At 40.3% G+C, this 11,979-nt stretch overlaps 1 protein-coding gene across 7 annotated transcripts in view; it reads right to left on the minus strand.

The window, feature by feature from the left end:
* The window catches only part of sobpa (sine oculis binding protein homolog (Drosophila) a), a 79,669-nt gene extending 68,890 nt beyond the window's left edge, over positions 1-10,779 (minus strand). For 5 of the 7 annotated variants that reach the window (XM_007247529.4, XM_007247530.4, XM_022685079.2 and 2 more), the window contains exon 1: positions 10,265-10,778. In XM_007247529.4, the coding sequence (XP_007247591.3) occupies positions 10,265-10,360 (96 nt within the window). In that variant the 5' untranslated portion in view covers positions 10,361-10,778. Of the gene's footprint in view, positions 1-10,264 lie in introns of all 7 variants that reach the window. The other 2 variants (XM_022685077.2, XM_007247527.4) reach the window with 1 other exon arrangement.
* Between the last annotated feature and the right edge of the window lie 1,200 nt (positions 10,780-11,979).

The raw sequence follows: 11,979 nt of genomic DNA on the forward strand, positions 1-11,979 counted from the left end.
GCTCCTCCATGTTTCTCTGTGTGTCTGAAAATGAGCCTCATTAAACTGCGCTGTGGAAACTCAAGCCCACAGATCTAATTCAGCTGCGCTCCATCAGAATCCGATCCCCCCCGACCGACACAAATGTTTTGAGGGAAAAGTTCTGTTTTGTTTCCATGGCTTTGCTTTTTCCTGTTTTTTTTTTTGTCTTTTCTGTTTTTCGATTCCCATGCAGTCATGGAATAATAAATGTGCGGTGGGTAATTCGATACATGCGAGTGATCCTGCGCTCTCCCAAACCAAGGCCCGGGAGCCGCCGCACAGCCCAAAAACAGCCCAACCCCAACTCTCTGAGGTTTTATTGGCCGGCAAACGGATCAGTCGGTCCTCTGCGGGGTGATACTGGCCAGTGGAGCCCTGCCTAGTTGTGGGCGATCCTGAGAAACTGATACATAGCACAATAAATCATATAATCAATATTCCACAATAGCATGGTGCTAAAAACAGTCAATCTTGATAAGAAAAAAAAGAACATATTTACTAAAACTTCATATGTGAATCATGAAGCAATTGATTCAGTAAGCAATGACTCAATGAACCAGATTCAAACACAAACGTGCATAACCATCATCACTGTGATGTCACGAAAAAAAAACCCCAGAAGTTACAAGGTGTGTTTCAGTTAGGTCTACTTTCTAAATGAGGCAAAATACAGGGCAGCCAATCAGAACAGTTCTCATTTACATACTCCAGTCCTACAAACCTTATCCTCACTTGCCCATTTCACTGCACTGTCCTGTCTGTTAAATTGTCTCATCTGCTGTATTTATTGTAATGTTATAGTTTTATGTTGCACTTTTGTTACACTTTTGCACTTTTTATTGTCTATTGTATTGTTGTTCCATGTTGCACCATGGTTCCTGAGAAATCTAATTTCGTTACACTGTGTATCTGTACTCGGATGTAATGACAATAAAAGCCTTGACTTGACTTACAGGAACAGTAACAAAAATAATCAGCAACAATAATCACAAACACATTAACCTCAATTTAGAGATTTAAAAAAATGCAAGTAAACTGTGGGGTATTGGTCCTTTAATATAATGAATGGGCCTGTGCTTCCTGAGTGCTGCTAATCTGAACTAAAAGAACACCTTACAGTCCTGACGCAGCTTGTTATGACTGGACTGTTTGTCACACCAAAGGTAGCCTTACACAGTAAGCAGACAGAAAACACATTTCCAGAAAGGAAATGAGCTATTTATTTCATTTCCCCGGCTTTAAACGGTTATTTTAAAGAGGTCCGACACACCCAGACACTACATCAATATTGCTAAAAGTGGAAATCAATACGATACCCTTTGAAATGATATGAAGTCAATGACTATATATTAACATGAGGGTCTTTAAAACTGAAAGCAATCACTTAATGACATCCTGTCAACCACTTGGGAACACCACAGCAACCACCATTAAAGGAACATCCTTGAATGCCACAGTAACCATCTACCAGTACTCATGGATACTCTAGTAATCAGCTAGCTACAGCCCAGAAATCACATTTGATACCTCAGCAACACTACTAAAATACCGGCAAAGATCTAAAATACCATATCAGCCACCTAGCCACACCGTAGCACATACATTCGTAGTACATACCTTCCCTGTCTCTCTGTCACACTCAGCGTATCTTCAGTTTCCACCCATTCTTGTTTTTTTCCGCATGTTCTTGGGATCCCTATCTCCTTATAAGGGTTTTTTCTCCGTGCCGTGTCCCAATTCACTAGCCAGGGCAGCGGAAGTGTATTGGACCACGACCCTGATGACACAGATTCGATGCAGCATGGGTTCAACAACCCTCTGGGCTAGAGAGCTACTAATCTGTAGCACTCCATCCCATTACACTTCACTTTCCAAAACAGATTTTTTTTGTGGCCCGCCACATAATGGCTTTGAAAATATCTGGCCCACGGCCAATTTTAATTGCCAACCCCTGCCCTAGCAACATCGAGCAAATGTCTAAAACAGCAGGTCTTACAGGTATTAGTTCCAAGTATTCAGTCGTTAGTTTGTAACAAAAGTTCCCTAAAAAAGGACAAACAACTTTTGATGATGTCTGATCCAAGTTTACTAATGCACATGAAGGGATCCTCTTCACAACTTAACAAATCACCTGCTTCAGAAGTCTTGTGAAGTTCATCCCTCGACAGGTCAGAGCTGTTCTAGTGGAACAAGTAGGATCAAGACAGTATTAGGCAAGTGGTTTTAATGTTATGGCTGATCAGTGTATAAAACAGTGTTTAGAGGCGCTATACTGTATTGTGCAGTGCTAATTAGAGGCACTTCGGGTGTGTGATGTAACTCAGATGCAGATTTTCATTCATGGTTCTGCTGTTCAGGTTGAGCGGTCTGAATGAATGGTCGAGTCACTCTGGGCTCATGTAAAGCGACACTGCATTTAACGCACTGCAGCCACTCAGACACTTCTGAGAAAAAGTGCCGCTTTTGTTTTTTGGTTTTGAATCATCACCCATCAGTACAGTTCACCTCCATCTTAACAGTGTAATTTGGACAAAATTCATGGGACAGCAGTGTGTAAAATGTTACCATGTGGCTGACTTGAGAATGCCAACACCTGTGTAAGTTGTGAGCTGTTATCATTGGAGTGAGTAAGACTGAATACTGGCCTAAAAGTGTCATGTGTAATGGGAATACGTCATAGCAGGCATTACCACCCACATTAATGATTGTGAACGGTGGCGTCTGGCTCCACACACATATCACACAGCTCAGTGTAGTAGAAGGGGCAAAAGTCATGGGACACAATAGCAGTTCCTGTCCCCTGACAAGGGGTACATCAGAGTACATCACTTATGATTTTGTGGAAAACTATAAAATTCCTCCACATTTATGTGTGTGTGTGTGTATGTGTGTGTATGTGGGTGTACTGAGATGTGTACTTAAAGTTTCATCACACTCAGGTCACACACAGATCTGAAACAGCAGACCCACACTTCTCAGAAGAGTGGGTTATGGAGTCAGAGAGTTTAATGTGGACAGAGCTTAATTACATACAAGCACACACACACACACACACACAAACACATACAGAGCTTTCATTTCAGAACTCCCACATATACTAATACATATCTGACAGGTCTAAATGAATAAATAAATATGATTATAATACCCCCACACTAGACAATACTTATTTTTATTATAAAATGCTCTGTAGTAAGAGCTGTTTAAAATTTTCTGACCATTTATCACAAACAAGTCAAAAGCAGTCTTTTTAGTATGTACGGGTAAAGTTACAGCGAAAGTGTAAAAGTATACATGAGTATCTACTGGTATAAAAAAAGGTATGAAAGGGGTATAGAAAGAGACGGTTATGAAAGGCACTATAATAAAAATATATAATTAAATAAATGTAATTATTAGTTTGCGATGCACAATATTTATTGCAATATTTACATTTAGTAACAACAAATTCCTAAAACCTGCTTTTCAAAAACCATCCCATAGTTAGTACAGAAATTATAATTCACAATGTGCTGCACTTCATCCAATTAGGCAAAACTAATTACACTCTTCGTAATTAATGTGCAGCTGGTCAGTGTTCTATGACACATTGAATCCTATGTTTATTATTTAGTTATCAGTCCTAACGCAGGAAACATTATGATTTATTTGGTAATCATTTAGTTCAGCACATTTTGTGGTGTCCCACAGGGCTGTGTTTTAGGGTTTATGAGGCTGATGCTAATTGTGGTAGTAATGAGTGAAGAACTGCAGTGAGGGTCTATGAACAGGGTTTAAGGATTTATGCTCTGAAAGAAAAGAATATTTTGTTTCCCATTAAAATAACATATGTGTACAGAAGTTGGACGTGGATCACACATTTATTTACCAAAAGGCGTATTCTTTACTCTAATAAAAAACATAAAAAAAACACATATTATATTAAGCTTAAGAAGCTTAGGACCCTATCTTACACCCTGCGATGCTCATTGCTATCTTACGCCCTATCAACAGTATACTTCTACGCTTTGCATCTGTGTAGTTTAAATAGCAACAACACTTGTTAATACGCCGATGGGTGTACTGGTCTCATAGTGTTTAAGGACTCATAGAAACTATAAAAAAATTCCCCACCACTTTTGGTAGGTGCAAATCACTGCTTATTGAAAATTCCTTATTGAAAGACCTTCCTGATGTTTTTTACATTTCTGGCTAAGTTGTTTTGACCATTACAATTCGGCTCTCAAAGAGTCTCAGACACTTATGATTGCCCATTTTCCCCCACATCCAACACATTAACTTTGGAAACTGATGTTTCTAGACATGATATTGGAACAAGATCATCAGCAGATTCCAATTCACCTGTCAGGGTTTTTAATTTTGAGACTGTCTCCAAAAGTCAAAAATTATATTTAACTGTGTTATTAGGAGTGTTCACTATCAGTGAATGGAATTTGCTGATGAACTGTAGGAGCTGTATCTTATTATCTGCAACGGTGAGTAACACAGCAGCATCACAATAAATGAACTATGAAGGAGTGCTGTTAGGAAATGTTCAGCGAATGTTCAGCTTCACTACCAGTGAAGAGAAAATTCGGAACAACTGCTTCCCTCCCTCTGCTGTCAAAAGGCATTTGAGCACTAAGGCACACTTTCCTTATTAGCTCTAAAGCTAACCGAAAGCAGTCATAGGGACAGCAAGGCTGCGCGCCAAGCAGGGCAATAATGTCATGGAAAGTTATCCAAAATATGCTAAGAGATTTTTGACTTTTACCTTACAAATATGCAAAATATCAAAACTAACAGAACCCATGTGTAATGTGTAAAAAGCATTCCTGTTAGCATAGGAACAAAATTATTATGTGTAGTTTATTAGCATTAAACAGAACAGAAGCAGAAAACAGTTTATCCAGGCAGGCTAATCTTAGCTAAGAGCTTTAATTCAGGGGATAAAAGACAGGCTGACCATAGTTAACAGTTTATTTTAGTCTGACTAAACACAATGAATAGTTCATTAGGCTAATTTTAGCTAACAGGTTATTTTATTACTTATTTCAATTATTTTAATTCAGGGCTAGGCAGACAGGCTAACCTTAACTAACAGTTTATTTTAGTCTAATCCAGACAGGCTAATCTTAGTTAACAGTTTATCTTAGTCTAATCCAGACAGGCTAGTTTAAGTTAACAGTTTATTCCAGTCTAATCCAGGCAGGCTAATCTTAGTTAACAGTTTATTTTAGTCTAATCCAGACAGGCTAATCTTAGTTAACAGTTTATTTTAGTTTAATCCAGACAGGCTAGTTTAAGTTAACAGTTTATTTCAGTCTAATCCAGACAGGCTAATCTTAGTTAACAGTTTATTTTAGTCTAATCCAGGCAGGGAAAATTTAACCAACAGTGTATTTTAGGCTACTCAAGGCAGGTTCAGTTTATTTAACAGTTTATTTTAGTCTAATCTTGACAAGCTAATTTTAGCTAACAGGTTATTTTATTACAAGTCAGGCAAGTTTATTTTAGCTAAAGATTTTAATTTAGGGCTAGGCAGACAGGCTATTTTAGTCTAATCCAGACAGGCTAACCATAGCTAACAGTTTATTTTAGACTAATCCAGACAGACTAACCAAGGCTAACAGTTTAGTTTAGTCTAATCCAGACAGGCTACTCTTAGCTAACAGTTTATTTTAGTCTAAACCAGGCAGGCTAATTTTAGCTAATAATTTTATTTTAGAAAAAAGCATGCTAAGCTTAACTAACAGTTTATGTTAGGCTAATGCAAACATGCTCATTTTAGCTAACATTTTAATTCACAGGAAAGCAGGCAGGCTAATTTTAGCTAACAGTTTATTTTAGACTAATTCAGAAAGACTAATATTAGCTAATGATTTTAATTTAGGGAAAAGCAGGCATGCTAACCTTGGCTAACAGTTTATTTTGGCAAATGCAGGCCAGCTAATCTTAATTAACAGTTACTTTAGTGTAATTCAGGCAGGGTAATTTCAGCTAACAGTTCATTTTAGTCTAATCTAATTTTAGACTTATTTTAGCTAATAGTTTTAGTTGGCAGGCTAACCACAACTAGCAGTTTATGTCAGACAAACAAAGGCAGGCTAACCTTAGCTGACAGATTTTATTCATGCTAACTTAGACAGGAAAGTTTAATTCGGGTTAAACCAGACAGAATACTCTTAGGAAAAAGGTGTAATCCAGGGTAACAGAGGTAAACCAAATTTAGCTAACAGGTTTAATACTAATAAGATAACCCAGGCAGGCTAGTCTTAGCTAAAAATGAATTCCTGCTTATGCAGGGTTTTGCTTGTATAAGTAATGGTTTAAAATGAACCGGAGTACACAATAAGTGCCCGAGGGTCTCTGGGGACTGAAATCAGGAGGGCAACTTGAGATTGAGCTTCACAGCAGAACAGATATTCGAGCCAGTGGGACGCTGAACAGAGATAATCTAACCTGGAGCTCGCACACTGTGAAGAATGCAAACTTACTTTGTGAGAGAAATCATTGTAAGTCTCTTCTGTACATCTAATATTTACCATTACAAAACAAAGATTTGCAAAAAGTATAAACTTATCTCTAGACATTTTAACATGTTTTAAGTGATTTTACTTAGTGACTTATTCCACTGGCAGATACTTCAGCTTGTCTATCCTTATCCTTTCATGCACTGCAAATAAAAGAGGTTCTTAAAGTGTCAAAAGAATGACTTCATATGGTAATAAGCAATTGATGAAGCTCATATGAACACTTATGTTGAACTTGAGAAGTGTTGAATGAAAACAAACCTAGCTAGTTAAATTGCTTGGTATCACATGAAGTCATTGTTGCAAAATAGCCTCTGTTATTTCTAAAAACAAGACAAATGATCTGCCCTGATCAGCCAAAGCATTAAAACCACCTGCCTAATATTGTGGGGCCCACTGGTGCTGCCAAAATAGCTATGACATGTCAAGGCATGAACCCAACAGGACCTTGTAGGAGATCCTTTAAGTCCTGTAAGCTATGAGCTAGGGGCCTCCATGAGCATCAGTGAGCTTTGGGTCCCCATGATCTAACACTAAAAAGTTGTTCTTCATTGGAGCACTTTTGGTTGATATTGACCACTGCATACCAGCAACACCCTACAAGAACTGGCCGTCACAATCTATATCTTGTTAAATTGTCTTATATTCTTATGCTGGACCATTTTTATGGCTCTTAACACATCAACCACAACAAATGACTGATTAGTTGCTGCCTAGTGTATTCACACCTTGACAGGTTCCATCTGTGTGTGCCAAGCTAGACATATTTTATCTAAAAACAACAATATAATACTGCTGTAAAAGACCAACATTTATTTTTTAGAATTTAATGACCAAAACAAATCTGCTAAACTCTGCAATGTTACAATCCACACAATGTAACTTTTGTATCTTTTCAGGCATTGATATTTTGTTAGTTTAAACTTGATGGTTTTAGGTATTTTTAATTCATTATCAATGTCAGAGCTTGATGTCAGCCCAATGTTGGTTTTCCAACCAAAACTTACCATCTGTACAGTGTTAAAGCAAGATGTCAGTCCAATGTTTGGATTTTAACAGATATATGAATTTAATTTCCAACTTAAATTCAACATATGTTCTATGATAGAGTTTTGCATTAACCCAATGTTGTTTTTTTTTGGATATGTAACTTTAATTTTAAAATAAAATTATACGTTTGTATAAAGTTAAAGCTTGGTGCCAACCCAAAATTTTGATTTCCATCCAACATTGATTTTCTGCATTCCCAAGACATTGGGTTCTGACTTCATTCTGAATTGATTTTGGTTTTTAACTAAAATTCAAGGTTTGCAAATCCAACATCTTTCCTAGGCTGGCCTTATTATTATTATTTTTTGCACAGATATGACAGAATAGCATAGTAATCTCAGAGAGACTGGCTCGAGGGCATGAGCCAATTAATCCCAATCATATTTTGGGCTCCCCTCACACAGACGCGGCTAAGCGGGCGCGTGGCCTCATGCAGCACTGAGGGGCAGTCTCCTGCTGCTCCTCTATTCAGTACACACAGATTTCAATTTTACACATAATTAACAGCAATAAAATGCCATTTTGCTGCTTGCGATCATATAAATCGAGAGCTGCATGTAATAGAAGCGTAATAAAACCACCTCCCCTTGACAGACACTGTGCACACAAAAAAAAGCCACCAAATAAAGCGTGCACAACTGACAGCACGCGGCCCCTCCACCCCCAACACACACACACACACAAACACACTCATCATCATATACACTCATACATACACACACTAAGCAGCTCATGTGCAACCTACAAACAATGAGCACGAGACAAAGCAGCTCTGTGCGGCCTGGAAAAAAAAAAGGCACGAGCGTGGCTTTATCACCATGAAAACGACTAGCCACACAGCAGCGCACGCACACAAAGACTCAAATGGTGCTCAAAACGAGGTGCATCCCTGAGCATGTCAGCTGCACATCTGGAGCCCCAGCACAGCTGGACGCAGCTACACTTGTGTTCTCCATTACATTCGCAGAGTCTCTGCAATGCATTTCTGCATATATTAATAGTAGAAACTATTCCACACACACACATACACAAGCATTTATTTCCTTGTGCAACCAGCTGCCTCGAGTGCATGCATGCTAAATGTAAGGGGGCGGTGTTAAAATATATAAATAATATAAACAATAACAACAACAATAAAGAGGTGCTAGTGGTCGGTAGAGGCATGAGTGGAATCAAAGTTACACTTAGTACTGCCATCCATACACACACGCGCACACACTCACGCTGAGTGAATGAATGCCTCTTTATTGCAACACTGAGGGTGGAGTGGTTGTGCCGCTGGTGTTGGTAAATTACCAGTGGTGTTACTGGTGGGTGTCCTTATGTAGCCTGATGAACTTTGTATTGTTGGAACTCTGAACTGGTGTAAGTGATAATATTGATTGTACTGATGCTGCTGGTACTTTTGATATTGAGGGTGTTAGTGTCAGTGAAGGTACAATTGGTATTGATGGTGTTAGTGTTAGTACTGTTGTCTTTGATTGTGTTGGTAATGCTTTGTTTAATGGTAGTTCTGTTGGTTTAGGTGGTGTTATTTACAGTAACGATTGTGTTAAGTGGTGTTACCAACATTACAGGTAATGATGGAGGTTTTACTAGCGGTAGTGTTGCAAGTGCTGCTGGTGTTGATAAAGTGTTACTGTAGTTGTTATTGGTGATGTTGGCATTAGTGGTGTTTCAGGGTATTGGAATCTGTGTTGATATTGGTGCTGGTGTTGGTGTGTCTGGTGTTAATGGTATTAAGGTGGGTGATTCTGGCACTTAGAGTAAGTGTTAATGGTGTTGTTGGGATTGGTGGTGGTGATGCTGGAATTACTGGTGGTGCTGGTATCAGTGGTTTGTAAAGGTTAATATTATTGCCAGTGAGAGTGGTGGGGTTGGGGCTATTGGTGATGCTGCTGTCAGTGGTATTGTAAAGGTTTGTGCTGCTGGCACTATTAGTGTGTGGTGATGCCATTTCTGGTGGTTCTGTTGTCAAGAGTATTGTTAAGGTTGTTGGTAGTGCTCGTGTTGGCATTGCTGATGGTGCTGGAGTGAGCGGTGTAGGGATTGGTGGTGGTGGTGCTGCCATTGCTGTTGGTGCTGGTGTCAGTGGTATTGTTAAGGTTGAGGGTAGTGCTGATGTCAGTTGTGGTGGTGTTGGCATGGCTGGTGGTGCTGGTGCCAGTGTTGTTGTTATGGTTTGTGCTGCTGGCATTAATAGCATATGTGTCAGTGGTATGGTGGATGGTGGTTGGTGGTGATGGAGTCAGTAGTGTGAGGAGTAGTGATGTTAATGGCTTCGCTGGTTGTGCTGGTGTCAGTGATATTATTAAGGTTGCTGATGTTGGCGTCAGTGGTGTAGGGATTGGTGGTGGTGTTGTTGGTGTCAATGGTATTGTTAGCTTTGGTGCTGCTGGCATTATTGGCATTACTGTTGTTGTTGGTGTCAGTGGTGGTGTTGGCATTACTGGAGTTGCTGGTGTCAGTGGTGGTGTTGGCATTACTGCTGTTGCTGGTGTCAGTGGTGGTGTTGGCATTACTAGTGTTGCTGGTGTCAGTGGTGGAGTTGGCATTACTGGTGTTGTAGGTGTCTGTGGTGGTGTTTGCATTACTGGTGTTGCTGGAGTCAGTGGTATTGTAAAGGTTGGTGGTGTTGGTGCGTGAGGCGCGCGCGCCCCCGAGCCGATCGCGAGCCCTACCTTCATCTCGGCATTGATCTCCCTCTTGACGGGGTGCGCGGGTTTCCGGCTCCGCTTGCTTTCTGGGGGTCTTCCCTCCTTCTCCATCTCAGCCATGGCGCGCGCGCGGGGGGCGGCTGCTGCTGCGTCTTAATTCCTCCTCCTTTATTCTCCGACTGGAAAAATAAGAAAGCTCCCCTCCCCGCCCCTTTCGAGCGCGAGACGCGTTTCAGAGTTGCGCGAGGGCGAAAGGCGCACGTGCGCGGAGCCGCGGGGATGCTGCTGCTGCCGCGAGCGCGCGCTGCCCGGTACGGTCAGCCATCTTCTGCTCTCCTCTCGACTCTAAGCGCGTGTGTGAGCCCTGTGTGTGTGTGTGTGTGTGTGTGTGCGTGCGTAAGCGCGTGCGTGTGTGTGGAGACGAGCCTTCCTCCTGCTCTGAGAGTCAGCCAGACAGGGGGGCGTGGCCAGACGCGCGGGAAAGGGGGCGTGGCCTGTACGGTAACTCTATACGGTGCGCGGATCCCGGGAACGCGATTGGGCCTCCCGGTTTTTTTCCACGGCTCGGTTTACACTCACACACATACACACACACACACGCCGTACTCAGTGCGTTAGTAGCGCATGAGTGGAGCGCAGTGGTTGACGGTGGCACAATACCTGATTTGGCGTTAATTAAAGAGAGGAAAAGGTGTGCGCGCGTCAGAGAGAGAGAGAGAGAGAGAGAGAGAGAGAGAGAGAAGGCGCAATTGATTGAATTACGAACTACACTTGTGGCTATATTCGCTAAATATAACGCGCGCACGCATACACACGCACATACCTCAGATTTAGCATATCGACATATCAGCACTCATCAATACCATCCATCACACCTTTCAACACACTCACACATACTCACACAGACACACTTACAGACATGGCCAAAAGTGTTGGTACCCCTGAATTTTTCTAACATAAATAACAGATAATATATATAATTGCCAATAGTTGATAAAAGTAAAAAATATTGGCACCCTCAAATTAACTTTCGGTTGCACCCCCTTGGCAAACTGCAGTCTAAATTTATTTATGTCCCTGTGTTAGCAGCAGGGTCCCCCTGGGTTTCCTGACATAGTCTTTTTTTTATTCAAATGTCACTTTCATATTTTTTTTCTTCTGTCCACGTCCAGGGAGATTAGCTACAGTGTCATAAGTTGTAAACTTCTTGATTATGTTGCGGACCATGGACAAATAAAGATATTTTGAGATGGACTATCTATCTATATTAGTCTGTCTATCTGTATGTGTTCAGCAGTGTTTTATTAATTGTTTAAGTGTTAATAGGAAATAATTACATTAATACAGTTTAATACATTGTGACATGGATCTATCCGTATCTGTCTGCGTGTCTGTATATCTGTCTGTCTATCAGTGTGTCTGTATCTGTGTGGATATTTGTCTGCCTGTCTTCCTACAGTCAGTCAGTCAGTCAGTCAGTCAGTCTGTCTGTCTGTCTATCTGTGTTCAGCAGTGCCTTATCAAACATTTAAGTGTTAATACAAAAAAAAATACATTTTAATACATAACAAATATATTAAATCTCATTATGATTGTGATGTGGATCTATATCTCTCTGTCTGTCTGTCTGTTTGCCAGGTTTAGATTTTATGAAGTGCTAAATTGTTTATACAAGATGTACATTAAAAAGATATTAAAGCTCATTACAATTATCAATTATTTACTATTTACAGATTAAT

Source organism: Astyanax mexicanus, chromosome 7 (assembly GCF_023375975.1).
Source record: "Astyanax mexicanus isolate ESR-SI-001 chromosome 7, AstMex3_surface, whole genome shotgun sequence".
NCBI lineage: Eukaryota > Metazoa > Chordata > Actinopteri > Characiformes > Acestrorhamphidae > Astyanax > Astyanax mexicanus.